Source organism: Erythrolamprus reginae, chromosome 2 (assembly GCF_031021105.1).
Source record: "Erythrolamprus reginae isolate rEryReg1 chromosome 2, rEryReg1.hap1, whole genome shotgun sequence".
Classification (NCBI taxonomy): domain Eukaryota; kingdom Metazoa; phylum Chordata; class Lepidosauria; order Squamata; family Dipsadidae; genus Erythrolamprus; species Erythrolamprus reginae.
Genome location: NC_091951.1, coordinates 111,990,212 through 112,013,762, shown reverse-complemented (window position 1 = coordinate 112,013,762; position 23,551 = coordinate 111,990,212). Strand labels below are relative to the sequence as shown.

Sequence of the window (23,551 nt, the reverse complement as noted above, 5' to 3'; positions counted from 1 at the left end):
GGTGATTAGAGACTTTCAGGGGGGAGTAATCTCGGTCTTGGGAACAGCAAATGTACCTATCGCATTCAAGAATGTTAAATGTACCCTTCCCATGCTTATTGTAACAGGGGCCAAGCACTCTCTTCTGGGTTTAGCATGGATGGAACCACTGGGGATCGAGATTTCGGGTGTGTGTAATGTAAACTGTTATGATATGCCTAACTTTGTGAAAGAGTTCCCTGAAGTGTTCAGCCCCACACTGGGATTGTATAAGGGGCCCCCTATATCTTTCTCTATTGACCCCAAGGTCCCACCGATCAGACTAAAACCTCGCAGGGTCCCCCTGCCGCTCCTCCCCAAACTAGACATACAGCTGGACAAACTCATTAGCCAAGGTATTTTGGTCCCTGTGGAGCAGGGGCCATGGGAAACCCCCATAGTTACCCCTCTGAAGCCAGATGGCTCTTTAAGAGTTTGCGCTGATTACAAATCGACCCTAAACAAGGCACTCCAACACCACCCCTACCCCATCCCGGTTGTGCAACAACTGCTACACTCCCTGGGGGAGGGGAAAAGGTTCGCAAAGATCGACCTGGCGCAAGCTTACCAGCAACTTCCGGTCGATGAACAAACAGCAAACGCTCAAACAATTGTAACGCACAGGGGGGCTTTCAAATGCACGAGGTTACAGTTTGGGGTAAGCATAGCCCCAGGAATATTCCAGAGCATTATGGAACGCCTATTGTCAGGGGTAAATGGGGCCATTCCATACTTTGATGACATCTTAATTGCAGGGGAAAACCAGGAACAAGTAAACAAAAGAATAAGGGAAGTACTTAAGAGGTTACAGGACAAAGGTTTAAGAATCAAGCCTGATAAATGTGTCTGGGGAACCAACAGTATAGAATTCCTAGGATATAAAATAGATAAGGAAGGTATCCACCCCACAACAGAGAAGCTGAGAGCAATTAGAGAAGCCCCAGAGCCACGAGATAAGAATGAGTTGCAGGCATTTTTGGGCCTCCTTAATTTTTATTCCGTTTTTTTAAAGCAGAAGGCAACAGTAGCAGAGCCTCTCCATCGTTTACTCCAGAAGGAAGCCCGCTGGACATGGGGGAAAACTGAACGTGAAGCTTTTTCTCAAATAAAAAATTTATTAACTTCTAAAAGTGTAGTAGTCCAATATAGTGCTTCACTACCCATTAGGCTCACGTGCGACGCTTCGCCGTACGGCATAGGAGGAGTCCTAGCTCACGTTCTACCTAATAAGACAGAGGCCCCAATAGCATTTTTTTCAAGAACCATGACCAGCACAGAAAGGAATTATAGCCAGTTAGACAAGGAGGCTCTAGCATTAGTGGCAGGGGTAAAGAAGTTTCACAATTACATATTTGGAAGAAGCTTTGAGCTAGTCACTGACCACAAACCCCTACTAGGCCTGCTAGCCCCCAACAAGCCCACTCCACCTTTTATGTCTCCAAGACTAATCAGATGGGCTCTTTTCCTCTCAGGGTATCAGTATGAGCTCACCCACAAGGGGGGGAAGGAAATCAATCATGCAGACGGTCTCAGCAGATGCCCCATAACAGACTTAGTGGAAGACCCTGTTCCTTCCACAGATGTGTTAATGATAGAACTCGAGGAAAACCCACTAACCACAGCAAAAGAGGTAGCTGCACACACGCAGCAAGATCAAATCCTTAAACAAGTGGTGAACTGTGTTCTAAAGGGATGGCAAAATGATGTTGTGAAACCTGAATTGTGTGATTTTAAAAACAAGAGACTTGAGTTATCGTATGTAAAAGGTTGTTTGCTGTGGGGGGATAGAGTGATCATCCCCAAAAGCCTAAGGGGAAAGGTACTCAAAATGTTACATGTGGGTCATCCTGGGATTGTCAGGATGAAGAGCCTGGCAAGGGGGCATTTATGGTGGCCAGGGCTGGATGCTGATATTGAAAGTTGGGTTTCAAAGTGTGATCCGTGCCAAGAGTCACGGCCCAGTCCCCCCAAAACAACTCCGGCTGAGTGGGAACAGCCTGCTGGTCCTTGGTCTAGAATCCACATTGATTTTGCTGGCCCAGTGGGGTCTCAGTATTTTTTAATAGTGGTTGATGCCTTCTCCAAATGGTTGGAAATAATAGCAATGAACAACATAACCACAAGTGCCACTATCAAGGTATTGAGCAGACTGTTTGCATCCCATGGGTGCCCAGATCTCTTAGTGTCTGACAATGGGCCACAGCTAACAGCCAGGCAATTCGAATTGTTCCTAGATGGCCTAGGGGTCAGGCATGCCCTCATCTCGCCTTATTCGCCCTGGGCTAACGGATTGGCAGAACGTTACGTACGGGTGGCAAAGGAGGCATTGCGCAGGTCAGGCCCTGGGGATGTGCAACAGAACTTGGACCAATTCTTACTCACCCAACACATTACCCCTAACTCGCACACACATGTAAGCCCTGCAGAGTTATTGATGGGAAGGAAGTTGAGGTCACCACTAGACAGGTTAAACCCAAGGTTCTGTGTTAATAATAACCAAATGTGTACAAAACCTGAAAGAGAAATGTATTTGGGACAAAATGTATATGTAAAAAGTTTTGATGGAAATGTAAACTGGATGAAGGGAATTATTGTTAAGCAAAATGCACCTAAGACCTATGTTGTTAAACTAGAGGATGGTCGTTTGTGGAAACGACACATAGACCACATTCGGAAGCGAACAGAAAATCAATTGCCACAAACCGCTGACATGGACTCTCCCCCTTCAACAGACTTTAGTACATTGCCCGAAATAAGAGACACGCAAAGAGACTTATCGGGCCAGGGGGAACCATCCAGCGACGCCGAACCATCCTCGTCCTCCGAAGCCTTCGTTGGGCCCGCCAGGCCAAGTCCGCCACACCGGGAGAACAGCGGCGAGCCATCCTCCACAGTCGGTGGCGAAGGAGAAATTGAACTGCGCAGGTCAGCGCGAGCTCCTCAGAGGCCCCACCGATTGGACGACTTTGTCACATGGCTTTCTTGATGGATGTGTCCAACTATGAGGGGAGGGGTGTTGTATCCTGTAATGGCTACCTTGTAACTCTGTAAATAGTTGTTCCTCTTTCAGCGCTGTCTGAGCCCAAGCAGGAAGTCGCTCCTGATTGGCTCAGACGCGGCCGGCTCTAGCTTTGGCGGGAACCGCAAATATATAAAAGGAGCGGTTTCTCCAGGCAGAGTCAGTCGGTACTCGCTGAATTGTCACTTTACCTTGCTGAGCTGTCACTTGTTCTCTGAGCTGAATAAAGTACCGATTGCTCAAAACCCTGTCTCTCTACTTCAGTTTAGTTATAATGTTGTGATTAGTAGCCACATACATTGGAGAGTTGGCAGTGAGTCCACAGCAATAATTACTGGCTTCATAACGGTTATGACTGGGTAGAGCCCTACCCTTTTACATGGGTGGCGCAGCAGGTAGAGTGCTGTACTGCAGGCCACTGAAGCTGACTGTAGATCTGAAGGTCAGCGGTTCAAATCTCATCACCGGCTCAAGGTTGACTCAGCCTTCCATCCTTCCGAGGTGGGTAAAATGAGGACCCGGATTGCGGGGGCAATGTGCTGGCTCTGTTAAAAAGTGCTATTGCTAACATGTTGTAAGCCGCCCTGAGTCTAAGGAGAAGGGCGGCATAAAAATTGAATGAATGAATGAATGAATGATTGCAATGTACGAAACAAAGATTAATAAGATGTTTTACTGGTGATCAAAAGGCTGGCATCCACCATTTTGAAGTTAGTGTATTTCACTGCATATGGCCCCAATATTAGAGGAGTAGTCTGCCAATATTCTTTTCCATTACTTATCTATGTAGCCTTGTTTGCTATTTGATAACAACTGTGAAAGGATCTCGAGCCTACAGGCATTATACTGGCAATTATAACAAGACAATTTGTGTGACAGAGATATTCTAGCCTAATCTTGTATAGCAATAACAAGCAAAAATGTTGTAAGCCGCCCTGAGTCCACAGAGAGGGGCGGCATATAAGTCCAATTAATAAAATAAAGAAAAAATAAAATAAATAACACAGACTTATATACCGCTTCATGGTGCTTTATAGCTCTCTCTTAAGCAGTTTACAGAGTCAGCATATTGTCCCCAACAATCTTGGTCCTCGTTTTACTGAACTCAAAATGATGGAAGGCTAAGTCAACCTTGAGCCTAGTGAGATTCGATCTGCCAAACTGCTGGCAGACAGTGATCAGCAGAAATAGCCTGCAGTACTACATGCTAACTACTGCGCCACTGTGGTTCATGCTTAGACAATGTGCTAATGGTCTAAGCATGAGCTGCGGTCTAATTAGCTTTTGTGCTAATTTTGGGCCTTACAGATAACTTCATATAGGTAGTACTATATTTACATTTCACTATATTACACAATAGACCACTGGTTCTATATACTGTATTAGAAAAAAAACATTTTTTACATAAGCACTAAAAATTCAAATCAGCAAATTTTAAAGAATTTCTTTAAAGAATTTTAAAGAATTTCAGTTATCAATTTCAGCCATTTGGACTAAAATTTATCCATTTAATTGTATATCTTTTTGTAGTCATACCCTACTTATCCACATTAGTGCAAATGCAAAATACCGGCAGATGTTTATAACACACAATTTTGGTATGTTGGAACACCATGATCTTGTCCAATTTCCAAAACGCTGTAGTTTGCCATGTATGCATGTTATATGCAACGTCCTCAATAGAAGTGTTTCCAACAGTGTATTATTTATTTATTTATTTATTTACTTATAATATAAACAAGAAATAATGGGATGCTTCCATATAGATTTTCCCTTGAACATTAAACTTTCCCTTAATTCTTCTCTTTCTCCTTGTAGGTCAGTGGGCTACCAACCCCAGATGTGGCATGGTACCTTAATGGAAGACTTATCCACCCAGATGATTTTCATAAAATGATAGTATCAGAAAAAGGCTTCCACTCATTCATTTTTGAAGTAGTTCGGGTCCATGATGCAGGAACATGGGAGTGTGTGGCTTATAACCGTGCTGGAGAAGCTTCCTTTTCATTGAAAATAGATGTTATTGGTATGAGAAGGCTTTGTATGCTTGGAAATGGTTTTTCCTTCAACAGATGCAATATATTGTTATATACTGGATAGATCAGACCTGGGCAAGGGGCGGCCCGTGGGCTGCATTCGGGCCCCCAATGTTTGTGACCAGCCTGCCCGCTATCTGTGACCGGTCCGCGGAGGTCGGGGTCCACTCCAGTGCAAGGATGAAAGACCTCACCGCGTCTGCCAGGACTCCTCCGGTTCCTGCTTTCCTGATGAATCATGAGGAAAGCAGGAACCAGAGGGGTCCCGGCAGACACGGTGAGCTCTTTCATCCTCGCACTAGAGCGGACCCTGATCTCTTACCCAGAGCGGCCGAGCACAGAAACCACACAAACACTCCAGCGCAGTGATTGTGGTGCACCGTGTTGCCGTAAAGCAAACAATTAGGGGTCTGTAGAGTGGGTCTGGGTGTTTAGGTCAGGCCAGGGTCTGGATCTTTACAGTATTGGCTAGAACTGAGTTAATTATATTAGTCTGGCCCTCTAAAACCATCCCAATTTCTCATGCGGTCCCATGGCAAAATTGCCCACCCCTGGTATAGATGATGGTGATGATTACACACAACTGTGTCAAATTATATCTGCCAGTTCTTTAGCTGGAGTTGGCATTCAGATGCATGGAGATCTTCCCAGCCTATCAGCGTAGTGTATGTACAGTGTGGCCTTTTTGTTAATTGCAATTTTTGTCAATGTGTAGATTTTCTTAAGTGCCATACGAGACTTTTTGGAATGGCAACCAGTGGTGCCAATAATCATACTACTGTTGCTACTGGTTCCCCCCCCCCCCCCCCGTTTCATTATATCTTTTAATTATGTGTGTCCTTGTTTAGCTACCACAATTGATTTTATTTTCAATAATTTTTCTGATAATTATATTAAGCAAATAGGTTACAGTAAAAGTATAATATAGTACAGAAATACATTATTTCTATTTTTATAACAGTTCAGAGGGGAAAAATGACATTGTAAAAGAAAGTTGCCCTTTCATCCCAAGCAAGTATAATCAACATTAACCCTTAACAATATCTTAAAATACAACCATATACTTATTCATGCTATACGTGACCCCATTTACTGTAAGCCCACCTCTAAATCTTCAGCTCTTATTAATCAGAAATAATCCAATAAGGGAAATCACAAGTATTTTTTTTCCATTTCCATTTAAACAAATAGCCCTTAGTCCCACTCTTCAGATAGTCAAAGTCCAGAAATTAGACATCACCAGAAATAGTAACCCATTATTTATATTATCAAAAATAACATGTAAACCTCTACATTATCACAAATATCAATTATCATCCAACCCCTATCAATCCATTAGGCACCACCAAACATAGCAATCTCTTATTTAACCATGATCACATAACACAATTTTGTATTTTTTCTTTCAGAATTGTTCAATTCCATAAAGAAAATTATACTTTTCTCAATCTCTTTGTCGCTGCCCTTAATTTTTTTTGTCAGAAGTCTTTTGTAACCCAGTATAGTACTTCCAATAAATCTTGAGTAATACAATATAAGAAAATAATCTTCAACACTCTTTTCTTACTTGAAAACCGTTTTATTTATTTATAAATCATCATCAGTTCCATTTTCATTTCTTGTGGGTTGTATTTGTGAATCCACCTTGAAGTCTATTTTAATTTTATTTCAATAGGGCTTTTTTCTCTTCAATAACCTCTTTTTAAATAACTCCAAAACTCTTTGCACCCAATTTTATAAACTAGCCATCTGGTGCCCTCTAGTGTCCAACTTTCAAAGTAATCTTACCAACTCAAAATATATAGAGAGAATTTTCTCGCAAGAGAGGATCTTTTCAATTAACTTCAGTCTTTATTTAAAATCTATCTGACTCCTTAATCTATTTAAAACTTTATGAGATCAATGTTACAGTCACCCTTTTGAAATAGATTCCAAGAAATTCTTACAAATTTTTAAACAAGAAACTTTTTATTTCTTTCTAAACTGGTTGAAGAATTTACCCAACAAACTTGTGGTTTCAAAGGTTTTTCAATATAACATTTTTTTTAAAAAATAACACTGCTGAATGATTAGAAAGACAAGATTTGGTTGAGCCTTGGGTACATGAAAAAACAGCTCTGAGCTGGGTAAAATCCCAATCCCGTAATTCCCACAAAAATATCAATTTCTGCTGCCTACTCTCACAAAAAAAGCTGTCTGGATTACAAAATGTGTGGGTAATCTCAAGATCTGTCCGCGGTCCAGAGATTATTTTCAGAAGTCCAGATCCAGCTTCCAATTGCCTTTATGGTCATTATGTTTGCTGCAATCTATAGAACGTCAATTCACCATTACTCACATTCCTCAAATGTGTCTCATTTAGCTACTCAATTGGGATTAATAACTAAGTCATTAAGTAAAGCCCTTGCTAAATGAAGCCACAAATGCGTTTGATCTTAATTCTGCTTTCTTTTGCTTTACGTATCTACGAAGTTCATACGTGCAAGGAGTAGTCATAAAGTTACTTTATCATCACTTTGACTGCAAATGGTCACTAAACAAGGACTAATTATTGGATCTAATATAGAGAAGGAAGGCCTGTCTATAAGGTATAAATTCCAAAGGTGGAGAATCTAGCCCTCGTTATGTTGCTTCATCATCTATTTCAGCTGAATCTGCTAAAAATGGAAGATTTGAAAGCCTGGAAGATTCTGTATTCCTGCTCTATTCTTAGTGATGGTGTAAGCATCATTGCAATGCAGGTTGGAGCCATAGCCAGCATTGGCATAAATCTGATACGTGGTGTAGACTCCCCTGAGATAACTTGAAGCTGAGGCTGTGAGCCATTTCATCCAAGTCAATGTCAGTTATTTATTTATTATTATTAGGGTTGAAAGGGACCTCGAAGGTCATCAACTCCAGTTAAATTACTGATTGGTTTGCTTTTTACTGGTATTCATTTTTTACTATTTTATGAATATGTGTGATTCATTTTCAATTTTGTTTCTTAAAGCAGGCTGACACCTTGTGTTTCTTTATTAAAATCTCTAGCAAAAGAACATCGGAGAGCACCAGCTTTCCTCTCTAAAGCACAAAGCACCAAGGTTTATGAGGGGGATTCAGCTAGAATTGAGTGCCAAGTGTCTGCTATCCCCCCACCACAAATATACTGGAAAAGAAACAATGAAATGGTTCAGTTCAATACAGACAGAATCAGGTAAGGACGCTTCTGCTGGATTTGCTTTTTAGCTGATTAGAAGTAAAGCTAAGTTCCCTGTGGCAGTCTAGTTTAAAGGAACTGATGTTACTGTGGTGTGCCATTAATTAGGGGAAAACTAATAAGCATCACATTTTCTACTGCTTTGTACTGCCTTCCTACCCAGCACCCTATAGTCCACATGTAAGATTCTGATCTTGCTTCTCTTCCAAGAGTGATGCGGTCAGTGTTTAGAAAGCATATCTTATTAAAATTAAGAACTTTTTAAAAGAATATTAGAACTAAGTTCCTCTATCTTAATTGTCTGTTAGTTGAAGGCAAACAGCCCTCCCCCAGTGGGTCGACCTCTAGGGAGGCACAGAATGCCATGATTGCCACATCAAAATGAAGCAACGGAGAAAGTTTTCTCAATGAGACGACCTCGGTTGAATCAAGATCACTCCTTTTATTGTATTTTACTTTTCCTGACACGCGGTACAGAATAACCAATTCGCGAACACCACATACATTAAACCATCCTCCAACTCATGCACTGTATAAGGCAATCTCTTCGTGACTTCCCTATAGATAATTAACGGAAGCTCCATTCTTTGCCTTTTCCTGGATTGTGTGTTTACTGGTGATTAGCAAAGGAATGAGAGTAAGGCATATATTTCCTTATATGGAAGTTAGCTATACGTTTTCTTCATGCTGTATATCAAGTTAATTATTTTCCACGTGGTCATGGATTCTGCAGCTTGCTTACTCAGCCTGGACTTTGCTTCCTTTCAATAGAGGAAGAAATAAGGTTTATATAGCACCCATTAGGCTAAAACATCACCCTTCAGCAATATTCCATTCCAATGTTCAGTGCCTAAAAACCTATGATTACAACAGTTAGCTTCTTCCTATCTATTTTATTATGGGGAGTGGCAACAGCAGTGATAATAATAGAATTTTGCTACTGGTTGATTTATCTTGCAAAAAGATATGGGGAAGCATATCTACCTTGTGCACAGTAGTGAGGATGGAGAAGAGGAATTTCTTCAGAGAACTGCATGCATATCATGCAATTGCAGAATACTAGAAATTTGGGGTGAAGAAAGGTAGGTCTGGAACATGAGGACTGATTTATATGATAGGATACTACTAGAGAGCAATGTCCTTGGGCTGCAATCAGTGATAAAAAAAACATGTACTGTATTGGGTAAGGAAACATTCAAAAATGTTTTACAAGAATTTTAATACATGTATTAAAATTTAATTAAGAGCAACAGTTTTTAATCAAGTCCTGCTAAGGTAGTTTTGTTTTTCCTCCATTTTGTAGCATGTTTCATGATGCTTCTGGCAAGGTTTGCTTGCTGATCCACGATGTAACTAAAAAAGATGCTGGTTGGTACACCGTGTCTGCAGTCAATGAGGCAGGAGTGGCAACGTGTCATGCCAGATTGGATGTGGCTAGTAAGTATATTTTCTCTGCTGATTGAATGTACCTTTCATTATAGCCAAGTTGATCCTTAGCAAATGCATTTGTTCAGCTATATATTCCCTGGCTAAATTACATGAAAGTCTGCAAATCATCCACATTGGATTATCTTGGGTAGGTTAGAAGAATAAAGGTGAAATAGTAGAATCGGGTATACCATGGTATAGTTTCAAGTTTACAACATATACAAAAAGACAATAGTAGATCAATCCAATTAATATACAGTACATTAAAAATAATCCTTAAAATTCAAATTTTAAAAAACTTCCACTAACATTCATTCAACAATCATAATAAAAACATTCGTTGGTCAGGGGGAATATCTAGTAACCCTTGTGGCAAAGGTGAGTTTTTAAACTCTTCCAGAAGGCAAGGAGGGTGGGGGCAATGCGAATCTCCGGAGGGAGCTGATTCCATAGGGCTGGGGTCTCCGCAGAGGAGACTTTTCCCCTAGGTCCCACCAGCTGACATTGTTTGGTCGACGGGACCCTAAGAAGACCAACTCTGTGGGACCTCACCGGTCGCTGGGATTTGTGCGGCAGAAGGGGGTCTTGGAGATGGTCTGACGATGACAAAGGCAACACTTCTAAGCCCCTTAGTCTCAGACCATTGCTCAATTGCTCAAAGAGGAATACCATGTTGAGTGCGTGCCCCCCCTCGTGAGTCGGACCCTGTACTACTTGAGTCAGGTCCATGGCTGTCATGGTGTCCATGAACTCCTGCGCTAGCCCAGAGGTTTCACTGAGCGACGGCAGGTTAAAGTTCCCCAAGACAATAAGTCTGGGGAATCCTACCGCCAGCCTAGCTATCTCCTTGAGTAGCGCAGGCAGGGCTGTTGACACGCAGCTGGGAAGCAGGTATATAAGCAACAAGTCCACCTGTAACCCTAGGTCCAACTTCATAAGAAGGGACTCACAGCCCACAATCTCAGGGTCAGCGAGCCTACGCAGCTTGATGGCCTTCCTGGCTATAATAGCCATTCCTTCCCCCCTTCCCTGGGGTCGCGGCTGATGCCACACCTGAAACCTGGCTGGGCACATTTATGAGAGAGGGACTCCTCTCTGGGCCCAGCCAGGTCTCAGTCACACATGTCAGGTCTGCCTCCTCCTCCTCCAAGAGTAAATCCTGGATGAGGGGACCTTTATTTACAGCAGACCTGGCATTAAGCAGCAACAGCCTGAGCCCAGGGTCCAGATTTCGCTTGTCACCAGTTCTCCGGGCTGAGTCCGTGGGGACTTTCATGTCGGAAGCACTGAAGCACTTCCATGGTGAAAGGATTGGCCAAAGGACGCTCCTTTCATGTCCGTGTTAATGAGCCCACCAAAGTGGTACCTATTTTTGTACTTACATTTGCATACTTTCAAACTGCTAGGTTGAGCTCACCCTGCTGCACAACAGCACTCAGGCTTCAATCACAGATTTGCAAATTGTAAACCAGTGTCCTAACCACGTGAGCCACCGTTTTCCTAACACCATGGTAAAACTCATTCAAACTATGTGTATTAACATGCAATCTTAATGCTGTAGCCTCTAGTTTTTCCCTCTGCAAGACAATTTGAACTTTCTCTGTTTTGTTTTTCAGTGCACACCTACAAGCCAGTTCCAAATCCAAAGCCGCTGAAGGTTCGACCAACTTTTAGCAAGTATTTGGCACTTAATGGGAAAGGTGTGAACGTGAAGCAGGCTTTTTTTCCTGATGAAGGAGAATATCAGCGTATGGCAACACAGTCTGGACTTTTTGAAAGTGATGAACTTTAATAACAGAAAGAAAGAAAATGTGTTTTGCCCCTGCAACAGACTTTAAAAAACAGTGCACAGATTCAATTAAATGGCCAATAGCACTGTTTAGCAAACATGCTTAATATATTTTTATTTATGAGTTAACTCCTGCTATTCCTGCTGCTTTGAATTTGATCGATTTTTACTAATGCGTGTGCTGTTGCAGAAGGAAATAGCAAATGTTTGTACGTTTGAGTTTAAAGGCCAAGAAACGGCCTAGTTCAAGCAAGAAAGTTTGAATGCATCTAGTTTCAGTCACAAGGTTATTTTTACTGCTTCATTAATATCACTTCCAATGTAAACATTTCTGCTGATTGATTAATAAACATGAATTTGGGTGTTTTTAATGAAAGTTTTATGTACAGAGAAAATACTGTAGTTTTAAAATATTTGCAATCGGTATCATTTGGATTACAGATATAACAAACACAGTTCAATAGCACTGTGGACAAAATGAAGGTCCTTAAAAATTTATTAATTTGGGTTACACTATTTTTTTAATCCACATGTTGTCTTTGAATAATTATAAAATGAATTTTCCTCTTTTAAAAGTGCTCCTTACTTCCAGGATGCAAAATAGAATTTTATCATGGTCTGTTAGAAATCTTAACAATTCGGTAGGAGCATTATCATGAAAATTGTCTGTGTTTTAAATTAAGATCTAGATTTTTCTAGAGGCAATTTATTCTACTTATTGGGGGTTTCATGAATTGGGCTTCCCGAGTTTCTGTATGCACAAAGTGCTTTCATTCTGCTCAGAAGAACCCATTAAATAACCAATATCTTAAGGCAGCACAGCAATCAAAGGTCTCTTGGGAAAATTCTTAATAGGAATGCTAAACATTCCACTTAAATGTTTAATTTGGGGGTCAAGAGGTTCTTACTGTAATTAGAGAGCTTTTAGCTAGAGCTCCTTTTATCTGTAGTGGATTCCTATGCCAAGTCATAACATTTACAAGAAATGTTAAAATCTCTATAATGAAGAGGGACCACAACAAGAGTAAAATAGTTTCCTGCATTGTGATACTGTAGGGCAGTATTTCTCAACCTTCGTGGTTTGAAGCATTGCTGGCTGGGGAATTCTGGGAGTTGAAATCCACACATCTTCAAACCGCCAAGGTTGAGAAACACTGCTTTAGGGGAGGGGGGGCTACAGTGAAAAGCACTGAACAAATTAAACTAGGCTGTGACTAATTCCAAAGGAGTAATGTAAAGAAATCTTTAAAAAAACATTTAAGGGGGGAAAACTTGTTATTGATCATGCAAGGTGTATATAATTTAATCTAGTCTTGCAATAAGGAACAGAAGCCACATTACAAAACGGCAAACTCTTATAAAAATATTGATCTGAAAAATCAGGCAGCTAATATATATGACAGCCAAGAATTCATACCCTCAATTGCCATCTGATGCAGTGCACTGTATGGCAGGCAACCTTTAACTCAGGAAAACAAAGCTACAACTGCTTTTCTAAGGAAAAAAAGACCCCCCCCCCTTTACAAGCCCACCACTTCAAGTGAATGTTGATAACTAAGTTTTCTGGGTTACCCAACAGTTAAAGAAACGATGGAAATGTTTTAAGTGCAAATGCTATGCTGCAGAAAAATTAAAAGAACCCTGTATCTGCGACAAGAAAATTATTTGTTGAGTAATACAAACCCGCTGGCTTTATAAGTGCACTTCTGTATTCTCGCGACCCCAGCTATTGGTATAATTACGGTTTATTCCATTAACCTTAATTTGTATGTTGCGCAACGACCCGGAGAAGCTCCCAACTATAAATAGCTACCAAAGCAGCCGGCATGGTCTCTGCTTCAAAAGTTAAACCGACGGGCCGAGCTTCAGAAGAAAGACGACTCGAACCGAACTCCTTCAAGGTGTTTTTGGCAGAACGGGTTTCTATGTTTGATAAACTCCCAAACTTCTTGGCCCCCTAAACGTCGGCTTCTCGGTGCAAGGTGCGCGCAAGGGAAGGCGAGGGCGGCTTCCGCGCAAGATTCACCCGCGCCCCGCCCTTCGCCTTGATAAGAGCGGTGGGTGTGTTCGTTATTCCGAGGCGGAGGGCGAAGAGGGGGCGCAGCAGCTGCTCTCCTTGAGGGCCCCGCCATGTCTCTGAATCAGGCAGGATCCCCGACGGACCAACGAAGCAGCCTCGGTGGGTCGGTTTCCCGGGGAGGGTAGGAGAGCAGGAGAGCGTCTGGGTGGGAATCGACCCGGCCAATCCTGCCAGGAGTGCGCCGGCGGCGGCCTTTACCTGGAGCTTTCCCCATGGGCTTCACCTTTGCGTTGGGCAAGCAGAGGAGGATCGTAGAAGTGGGGGTTGCCGTAGTTATACTCAAAAGTCACAGGTGTTCATTTCGAGAACTCAGAGGGAAACGTTACTTAGAAGTGATCCGATGGATGTCTGAATAGTTGCGCCAATGACCAGGATGGCTTGCTCGCTTGCTTGCCTCTCCCCCACATCCCCTATCTATCTATCATTTTATTTTTATTTTTTTATTTATTTTGTCCAATACACAATAATACACAATGAAGCTTATAGAGGATATAGTAGAGAAGATGTAGGAGATATAGGATAGACTATAAGACAAGGGACGGAAGGCACTCTAGTGCGCTTATGTATGCCCCTTACTGACCTCTTAGAAATCTGGAGAGGTCAACTGTGGATAGTCTAAGGGTAAAGTGTTGGGGGTTAGGGGATGACACAGTAATGAGTTCCACGCTTCAACAACTCAATTACTAAAGTCGTGTTTTTTTACAGTCAAGTTTGAAGCGGTTAATATTAAGCTTGAATCTGTTGTGTGCTCTTGTGTTGTTGTGGTTGAAGCTGAAGTAGTCTTTGATAGGTAGGGCATTGCAGCATATGATCTCGTGGGCAATACTTAGATCATGTTTAAGGCGTGGTAGTTCTAAGCTTTCAAGACCCAGGATTGTAAGTCTAGTTTCGTAGGGTATTCTGTTTTAGGTAGAGGAGTGAAGGGCTCTTCTGGTGAAGTATTTCTGGACATTTTCGAGGGTATTAATGTCAGAAATGCGGTATGGGTTCCAAACAGATGACCTATATTCTAGGATGGGTCTGGTGAAAGTTTTATAAGCTCTGGTAAGTAGTGTGAGATTTCCAGAGCAGAAGCGATGTTGTTGCAGTGGTCTTTGGCACTTAGATATTTAGTTATTAGTATTCCAAGGTCCTTGACCGAGGGAATTATCTGTGATAATTTGTTTATTCAGTTTGTATTTGAAGTTCTGATTCTTTTTGCCGATGTGTAGGACAGAGCTTTTAACAGGGATGGGTATAGATATGGAGCTTCCTATTTTGACCACTTGTTACCTGTTTGACAGGAATGCAGTAATCCAGCTGTGGAGGGATCCTGAGATGCCATAGGATTTGAGTTTTAGAAGTAGTTTGTCATGGACCACTGAATCAAAAGCTTTGCAGAAGTCAATATAAATTGCATCTATAGATTTTCCTTGGTCAAGATGGGTTGTCCATATGTTTTTGCAGTGAAGGAGCTGTAGATTGCAGGATAGTTTTTTTCTGAATCCAAATTGTTTGTTAGATAACAGATTATTAGTTTCTAGGTGGAGAGTAATTTATAATTGATTCCATAACTTTACTTGGGACACAGCATAGTGGTATTGGTCTGTAGTCATCTATCTATCTATCTATCTATCTATCTATCTATCTATCTATCTATCTATCTATCATCTGTCTGTCTGTCTGTCTGTCTATCTATCACATGTACAAGATAGCAGGTATTGGTACAATTGAGAGAGTCCAGAAATATTTCACAAGAAGAGTCTTCTACTCCTCTGCTCACAACAGAATACCACCAGACTTGAAATTTTGGGCTTAGAAAATCTAGACCTACGCCGCCTTTGATCTGATCTAAATGTAGTTTATAAAATCATCTACCACAATGTCCTACTGGCTCAATGAATACTTCAGCTTCAACTGCAATGACATATGTACACAAAATAGATTCAAACTCAATGTAAACCACTCAAAACTCAACTGCAGAAAATACGAGTTTCAGCAACAGAGTGATCAATGGCTGCAATGCACTATTTGAATCTGGGGTTTCTTCTCCAATCCCCCAAAACTTTAACCTTTGACTGTCTACAGTTGACCTCCCCCCATTCATAAGAGGTCTGTGAGGGGCATGCATAAGTGTGCCATGGTGGCTACCATCTTTGTCCTACTGTCTTATTGTCCAAATTTATTTATACCTACTTGCTTTTGTTTATGTTTATATCATACCTATTATCGGGTGGGCAGCAGGCAGGACGGGGTGGAACACAGTTCCACCAGCGGAAATGAATATGAGTGTGCAGCTCCAGCTGATCGGCAGCTGTCACTTCCTGGATTACTGGTCTCGTCTTGTCTCTGCTTTTTTCCCCTGCTACTGCTGCTGCATCTGTGCTCCTTGCTTTTTTCCTCTTTCCTGGCCTTGGAAGAGCTTCCCTCTCTCCTGCCTGACTCCCCCTCCCATCTGAAGTGCAAGCAGAAGGCGTGGGTGGAAGTGGCACTGGTAGTATTTATGCTTCTGGCAGCACCTGTTCACCTAGCTACCCAGCCTGAGGAGGTGGGGGCAACCCAGGAAGGAGAGCACAGGAAACACGAAGCAAATTGTCACCCCAGCGAGCAACACTGATAAGGTTGTAAGTCGAGGACTTAACAGTTCATTTGAATGATGATGATCATTCAAGTTATTCCCACCTGATCACAGGGCCGGCAAACCACTCCTACCCAGTCACATGGCCATTAAGCCACACCCACAAAATAAGCCAAACCCACAGTGTGGCAGTAAAAGTTTTGGCTGCCCTTTACTGCCTATTATACATAGAGAGAGAGAGAGAGAAAGCAAAGTAGGTACAGGTAAATTGGACAATAGGACAGTAAGAAAGGGAGGGTACACCTCTTAGGAATGGGGAGAGGCTGATTGTAGGCAGTTTAAGGTTACAGTTTTAAATGTTTAAATTAAGGTTAAAGTCTAAAGTTAAAGTTTTGGGGGGTTGGGGGAAGATAAATAAACTTCTTTAAATTTATTTTACGGCAGGGGTCCCCAACCACCGGGCCGTGGACCAGTACCGAGTTGCACTGCCACACCTGCCCAAATGTTCCTGCCAAGGCGTGCAGCCACGTGGCCACGCGGCTCAAAACAACTTCCTGCACAGCCTTTTCTAAGGCCGTGCAACAGGAGGCGCGGCCGCCCCCCGGCCACCATGGATGTGCCGGTGCCGGTGCTGAGCCTCCCCGTCCCCCAGGCACCTCCAGCCCCCTCAAGCTGTGGCGGCTGCGGCTTCTCCTCATCCGGCCACTAGCAAAGGGGCTGCGAGAGGGGCGGGGAAGGTATTCTCCGAGTGCTCCGGGAGCGCCCGCCCCGCCCCTCTCGAGTCGCAGCCTTTTCACTCGGAGCGCTTTCCCCGAGCGCTTCGGGTACGCCTCAAAATAAGAAAAATCTTCCCTGGCCTCCAGAGAAGAAAGGAAAAGAGAGAAAGAGAGAACACAAGAGAGAGAGAGAGAGAGCAACAGACAGAGCGAGGTACAAAGAAAGAGGGAGAGAGAAAGAGAGAAAAAAGAGAAAGAGAGAGCAAGTGAGTGAGAGAGAGAGAGCAACAGACAGAGCAAGGTACAAAGAAAGAGAGAGAGAAAGAGAAAAAAGAGAGAAAGAGAGAGAACGAGAGGGAAAGAAAGAGAACAAGAGAGAGAGCAACAGAGAAAGAAAGAAAGAAAGAAAGGGAGAAAGAGAAAAAGAGAGAGCAAGAGGGGGAGAAAGAGAGAGAGAAAGAAAGAGAAGAGAGGAAGGGAGAGAGAGAGAGAGAAATGATAGAAAAAAGGGGAGAAAAAAGAGAAATGAGAAAATGATTGAGGTAGAGAATGAGAGGAAAGAGAAACAGAGAGAGAGGTGACTCTTGGTTTAAAGCATATGGCACCGAAATAATAACAGGAAAACCCCCCAGCCCTCACCTGTTCTTGGAAATGGTTCAAGAGTTCACACACACACACACACACACACACACACACACACACACAAGGGGGGAGGACACAGGGATGGAAAAAGAGAGAAGTGAGAGAGGGAAGGAAGAGGGAGAAATGAGAAACAAATGAGACAGAAAAGGAGAAGAGACAGGAGAGGTACCCAGAAATTAGAACAATGGTAGAAATTTGAGGAGGGATGATTGATTATTAAATATGGTTTGACTATGGAATATTGGTAAAAGATATATTTAGGTGTTGTTTAATATTAGGATGTATTAATTTTAAAAATTGGATTAGAATTTTAGAACTATATAGAATTACATAGGTAAAATTAATGGAAGATACATATGATAAATAAGGGGTTTATGATATGTACTGTATGATTTTATGACTTAGTATTATGAATTTAAAATATACTTGGAAATGTAGAAGATTGATGAAAGTTAATAATAGTAAATGCTAAGTGCCTGAAAATTAATTGAGCTTGGAAATACTGAATGAAATTATAGAAAAGTATAATTTATGGAAATATATTAATTGATGCATTGGTGTTCAGATAGATTTTCATAGTATTACTAGATTACTATAGTACTATGATAAATATTTTAAAAATGAAGATTTTAAAGCATGGATTTATTAATAGTTGTGTTTTTGGTTTTGCTGGTTGTTTTAGTTTTAATAGTAATAGATTTTGGTTTTGTTTTATTATTAATTTATTTTAATAAAAAAGGAATTTTCCCCTTATTTATTTATTTGTTTGTTTGTTTGTTTATGTATGTATTTATTTAATAATCTACATCCCCATGTTAATCCCGCCCCCCAACCACACCTTTCCGCCCCCACCGGGCCATAGAAAAATTGTTTTGCTGAAACTGGTCCCTCGTGGAAAAAAGTTTGGGGACCACTGTTTTATGGCATCCAAGAAAGGAATCACTATGGAGTTCTCGTTGTTAAATGCTGCAGTTTAGTTGTTGCTGCTGAAGAGGTGGAATAATTTAAGAGCCCATGGCGTTTACCCGTGTTTCTCAGGAAGGACCCTGGTGTTTGGGGGGTTTCCTGATCCTGAGGATTTTTGAATGAAAATGACGTTTCCCACTATAACTGATCAGGAGCAAGACATAAGGGTGCAATCCCTTTGCATGCATCCAGTCGCTAGAGATTACTCTCCATAGTGATGCAACACAGTCAACACCTACTTGCATTTCATATTACTAAAATTGTGTGAACCTGCTTGTGGGAATAGTCCTCTTCACTATGCTGTAGTTCTCTGTAGCCTCTTCATTTTCTAATTACTTTATCTATTTTTCTCTTTATCTTTCCTCATGCTATAAGGCCAACCATCTTCCTGATTTATTCTCATGTTCAAAGAATTTTGCTTTGATTCTTTACTATCTCTTCAATTTAGGTTTCTTCAAATCCATCGTATCTTGACTTTTCAAATCTTGCGGATATAATTGTAGTTTCTTTTCTAGGTCCCTATATTCCATTTCAAGTTTTCTTTTAGTGGCTTTATTCTGTTTATTTCACTTACTCATATCCCCAGGCCTCTAAAATATGCTTTAAATGTATCCCAAAAGTATTTGTAGTGTAGTACCTTCCTTTTTATTTGCTTGAAATAAAGACGTCATTTCGTTCTTTACAAATAATTCAAATTCTTTTTTTTGTAATATTTCTCGTTTTAATGCGAAACAGACAAGTATTGAAGATTTAAAGTCCAATGATTATACTTTCTTCACTTAAAAAATACCAATATTAATGATTGTCAGTACAGTACTGAATTTCTTAAAATGTAAGATGTCTAATTTAGTTATATGCAATGAAATCATAAACAGATAATATAGAATAGCAGCTACAGTACTTCTTGATTTGTTTTTGCTTTTCGCCTGGGCAATTCAGAACATTCTAAGGTGTTCTTCCTTTTTTTATTTCTTTCTGAACATAATATTTTAGCAGGCAATGTGAAACCTCGACTGACTCGTAGCAGAGAGCTTGAAATGAAGACGACTCTCCAAGAACTATTGATCTACATTATTTTTCTAACTGATTTATGTATATGTAAGTCCAGAAAAGAGAATGGGTTTTTTTTCCATACAAAAATGGTGTAATGAAAAGTATATAATTAATTATGTATTCAAGATATTATATACATATAATGTAGGAAGGTATTGGCATATTCGGGTTTCTTCCCGTGTAGGATTTGGAGATTTCTGGCGACGTTTCGACGAGGTCCCACTCGTCATCTTCAGGCTGGTGCTTCTGTCCTTGTGAACGAGTGGGACCTCATCGAAACATCGCCAGAAATCTCTAAATCCTACACGGGAAGAAACCCGAATATGCCAAGACCTTCATACCTGTACCCATGAAAATCTACGAAAACACACACACACACACACACACACACACAGATTTTCACGGGTATATGTATGTAGATTGTTCTGAGTTCGGGTTTTGCCCTATGTAATAGACATGCAAAATATTACGCAGGGCAAAACCCGAACTCAGAACAAACTTGTTTTCGTAGATTTTCACGGGTACAGGTATGACGGTCGTGGTATATTCGGGTTTCTTCCCGTGTAGGATTTGGAAATTTCTGGCGACGTTTCGACGAGGTCTCACTCGTCATCTTCAGGCTGGTGTTTCTGTCCTTGTTCTCAGGCGAACACTGCGAGACCTGAGCTGCCTTCCTTCTATAAATACTGGTGGCTGGGTGTGGTTTGATGGCTCAGCAATTGCCTGCTGTGTAGAAACTTCCTGGTGAGTCATTGGGGTCATTGATGTAGCTGAGGTATGCTGATTATAGCCAACATCCTAAGAAACCCGAAAGACAATATCCAACTAGAAAACCAGGGAGTTTATCAAATACCGTGTAAAATCTGCCCAGCCACATATATTGGACAAACGAACAGGAGAGTAAATGCACGTGTTGCAGAACATAAGAATGCATTAAAGAAAAAAGAAAAAACCTCCTCCCTTTTCCAACACTTCAAAACTACAGGACATGAAATTGATTTTGACAGTACCAAATTAATTTCCAAAACAGAACACTACAGCAAAAGAATAATCATGGAAGCTATCGAGATAGAAAAACATCCCCAAAATATGAACAAGCGGGATGATACCTCTCGCTTACCAGACATCTGGAAACCAGCCCTCAAACTTATCCCAGCCATAGAAACCAGAGTCAGAACACACATTGTAAAACAATCAAGTAGCCTGCAAGTTCCAACTACTCAGGATATCACGCCTAATCTACAACCATTAACTAATCAGCATACCTCAGCTACATCAATGACCCCAATTGTTACCCCACTGACTCACCAGGAAGTTTCTACACAGCAGGCAATTGCTGAGCCATCAAACCACACCCAGCCACCAGTATTTATAGAAGGAAGGCAGCTCAGGTCTCGCAGTGTTCGCCTGAGAACAAGGACAGAAACATCAGCCTGAAGATGACGAGTGAGACCTCGTCGAAACGTCACCAGAAATTTCCAAATCCTACACGGGAAGAAACCCGAATATACCAAGACCGTCATATATAAGTGGTGAAATGAGTTTTGTCACATTTAACAATCCTTCTTGCCACAGTTGTTAAATGAATCACTGCAGCTGTTAAGTGAGTAACACAGTTGTTCAGTGAATCCAGCTGTCAAGCCAGTGCTGAGGTTGGTGATAAATTAACGGCTTGCTACACTATCTATAGAAGGCCTGATGTTTATGGGAACTTGGGAGGGGTGATTTTCATTAGGAAGCAGATGCAGCCATGAAGTGGTTCGAGTGGTTCAAGGCCATCCTATGCCCACCACCTGAGCAGAAGTGGAAGGAGGACTTGCCATGCTGGCACAATCTGAGTGGGCGATGTGACACATTTGTGGATAGGGGACAAGAGATGTGAACTTTCAACTGGGTGGGAAAATCAAATTCAGGTTTCCCAACGTAGGTGCCAGGATGGTTCCAGAAATAAATTTTGAGGAATACTTTGACTTGGTGCTACCTGGAACCTTGACACCAGCTTCCCACTGACTTTGCTTGTTAGAAGGTCTCAAAACGTGATCACACGATCCTGAGACACAAACCATCATAAATAAGACTCAGTTGCTAAGCACCTGAATTTTGATCATATGACTATGATGGAGATTCTGCAATAGTCATATGTGTGAAAAACAATTGTAAGTCACTTGCCATTGTGCCATTGCGATTTTGAATGGACACTGAACAAATGGTAAGATTTATTTATTTATTTATTAGATTTGTATGCCGCCCCTCTCCGCAGACTCGGGGCGGCTCACAACAGTGATAAAGAACAATATGTATTGACAAATCTAATAATTTAAAATCTAAAATAGCAATTGTACATTTAAAAAATCTAAAAACAAGGAACCCCAATATAAAAAAGACATACATACGGTCATATCATGCACTAAAACTACATAGGCAGGGGGAGATGTCTCAGTTCCCCCACGCTTGATGACAGAGGTGGGTTTTGAGGAGTTTACGAAAGGCAAGGAGGGTGGGGGCAGTTCTAATCTCTGGAGGGAGCTGATTCCAGAGGGTCGGAGCCGCCACACAGATATTTTATATGCACACTGCCTTGAGTTTGTGTTAAGGAAGTTTGCAGAATGACCCCTGAGTTATCAGGGACATGTGTTTAGGAATATGGGATTGCAGCAGATATCCAGTAAATGATGAGTAATGATCCAATCACAAACAGATTCATGAAAGTGTAAAAAATAGTTTATTTTTAGATAAATAGCACAGTCCAATTAAACAGTCCAAGTCATTCATGTTCAGTCAGTCAATATCAAAAAATACTACAATCTTCTTACCAGCCTGGCTTTGTCTTAAACATCAAACAAAGATATACAGTGATCCCTCGAGTATCGCGAGGGTTCCGTTCCAAGACCCCTCGCGATAATCAATTTTTCGCGATGTAGGGTTGCGGAAGTAAAAACACTATCTGCGCATGCGCGCCCTTTTTTTCATGGCCGCACATGCGCAGATGGTGGAGTTTGCGTGGGCGGTGGGCGGCACCCAGGGAAGGTTCCTTCGGCCGCCCAGCAGCTGATCTGCTCCGCAGCGCGGCAGCAGCGAGGAGCCGAAGATGGGGTTTCCTCGTTGCCCAGGCAAAGGGGAAACCCCATCTTCGGCTCCTCGCTGCTGCCGCGCTGCGGAGCAGATCAGCTGCTGGGCGGCCGAAGGAACCTTCCTTGGGTCTTCCCGCCGCCCAGGCAAAGGGGAAACCCCAAGATCGCTTGCCGCTTGCCGCTTGCCCATCACCCGCCTGCCCGGCCACTCGCTTGCCGCTTGCCGCTTGCCCGTTCACCCGCCCGCCCAGCTGCTCGCTTGCCACTTGCCCGTCACCCGCCCACCCAGCCGCTCGCTTGCCGCTTGCCCGTTCACCCGCCCGGCTGCTTGCCTGCCGCTCGAGAGCAAGAGGGGGAGAGATAGAGAAAGAGAGAGAAGGAAAGAAAGAGATGAGAGAGGGAGGAAAAGAGTGTGAGAGAGGAAGAAGCAAGAGAGAGAAAGAGAGAGAGAAAGAAAGATGAGAAAGGAAAGGAGTGACGTCATCGGGTGGAAAAATCGCGATATAGCGTTTCGCGAAGATTGAGATCGCAAAAATCGAGGGATCACTGTACAGCTAATTAACACTTCAATACTTTCAGAAAGTAACAGAGTTTCACACAGAGCTCCCTATCAGACACACAGTCAATCAGGAATGAATCAGCATTCTAGAGCACATCAGCCTCCAACTATAATCTCTGGCTCCCTCTTATAGAACAGAATAGAATAGAATTTTTATTGGCCAAGTGTGATTGGACACACAAGGAATTTGTCTTGGTGCATATGCTCTCAGCGTACATAAAATAAAATATACATTTGTCAAGAATCATGTGGTACAACACTTAATGATTGTCATAGGTCAACTTAAAACACCATATCCAATCATAATACAGCAATACATTTAAAGTTAAATTATTCAGATGTATACAAACCTAGATTGATGGCTTGTTTATATATTCACAACCCAACCATTTGTAACAGTTTGTGTACAGGTAATCCT

General features: G+C 41.9%; 2 protein-coding genes across 10 annotated transcripts in view; both read left to right on the top strand.

Moving 5' to 3' along the window:
- The window catches only part of MYOT (myotilin), a 42,517-nt gene extending 30,652 nt beyond the window's left edge, over nucleotides 1-11,865 (top strand). For 3 of the 4 annotated variants that reach the window (XM_070739203.1, XM_070739202.1, XM_070739204.1), the window contains exons 7-10: nucleotides 4,856-5,063; nucleotides 8,104-8,269; nucleotides 9,576-9,709; nucleotides 11,317-11,865. In XM_070739203.1, the coding sequence (XP_070595304.1) occupies nucleotides 4,856-5,063; nucleotides 8,104-8,269; nucleotides 9,576-9,709; nucleotides 11,317-11,492 (684 nt within the window). In that variant the 3' untranslated portion in view covers nucleotides 11,493-11,865. The remainder of the gene's footprint in view (nucleotides 1-4,855; nucleotides 5,064-8,103; nucleotides 8,270-9,575; nucleotides 9,710-11,316) is intronic. The other variant, XM_070739205.1, reaches the window with a different exon arrangement.
- Nucleotides 11,866-13,210: 1,345 nt separating this feature from the next.
- The window catches only part of PKD2L2 (polycystin 2 like 2, transient receptor potential cation channel), a 51,207-nt gene continuing 40,866 nt past the window's right edge, over nucleotides 13,211-23,551 (top strand). For 3 of the 6 annotated variants that reach the window (XM_070739196.1, XM_070739195.1, XM_070739201.1), the window contains exons 1-2: nucleotides 13,529-13,668; nucleotides 19,444-19,548. In XM_070739196.1, the coding sequence (XP_070595297.1) occupies nucleotides 13,620-13,668; nucleotides 19,444-19,548 (154 nt within the window). In that variant the 5' untranslated portion in view covers nucleotides 13,529-13,619. Of the gene's footprint in view, nucleotides 13,472-13,528; nucleotides 13,669-19,443; nucleotides 19,549-23,551 lie in introns of those variants that run through there. The other 3 variants (XM_070739198.1, XM_070739200.1, XM_070739197.1) reach the window with 3 other exon arrangements.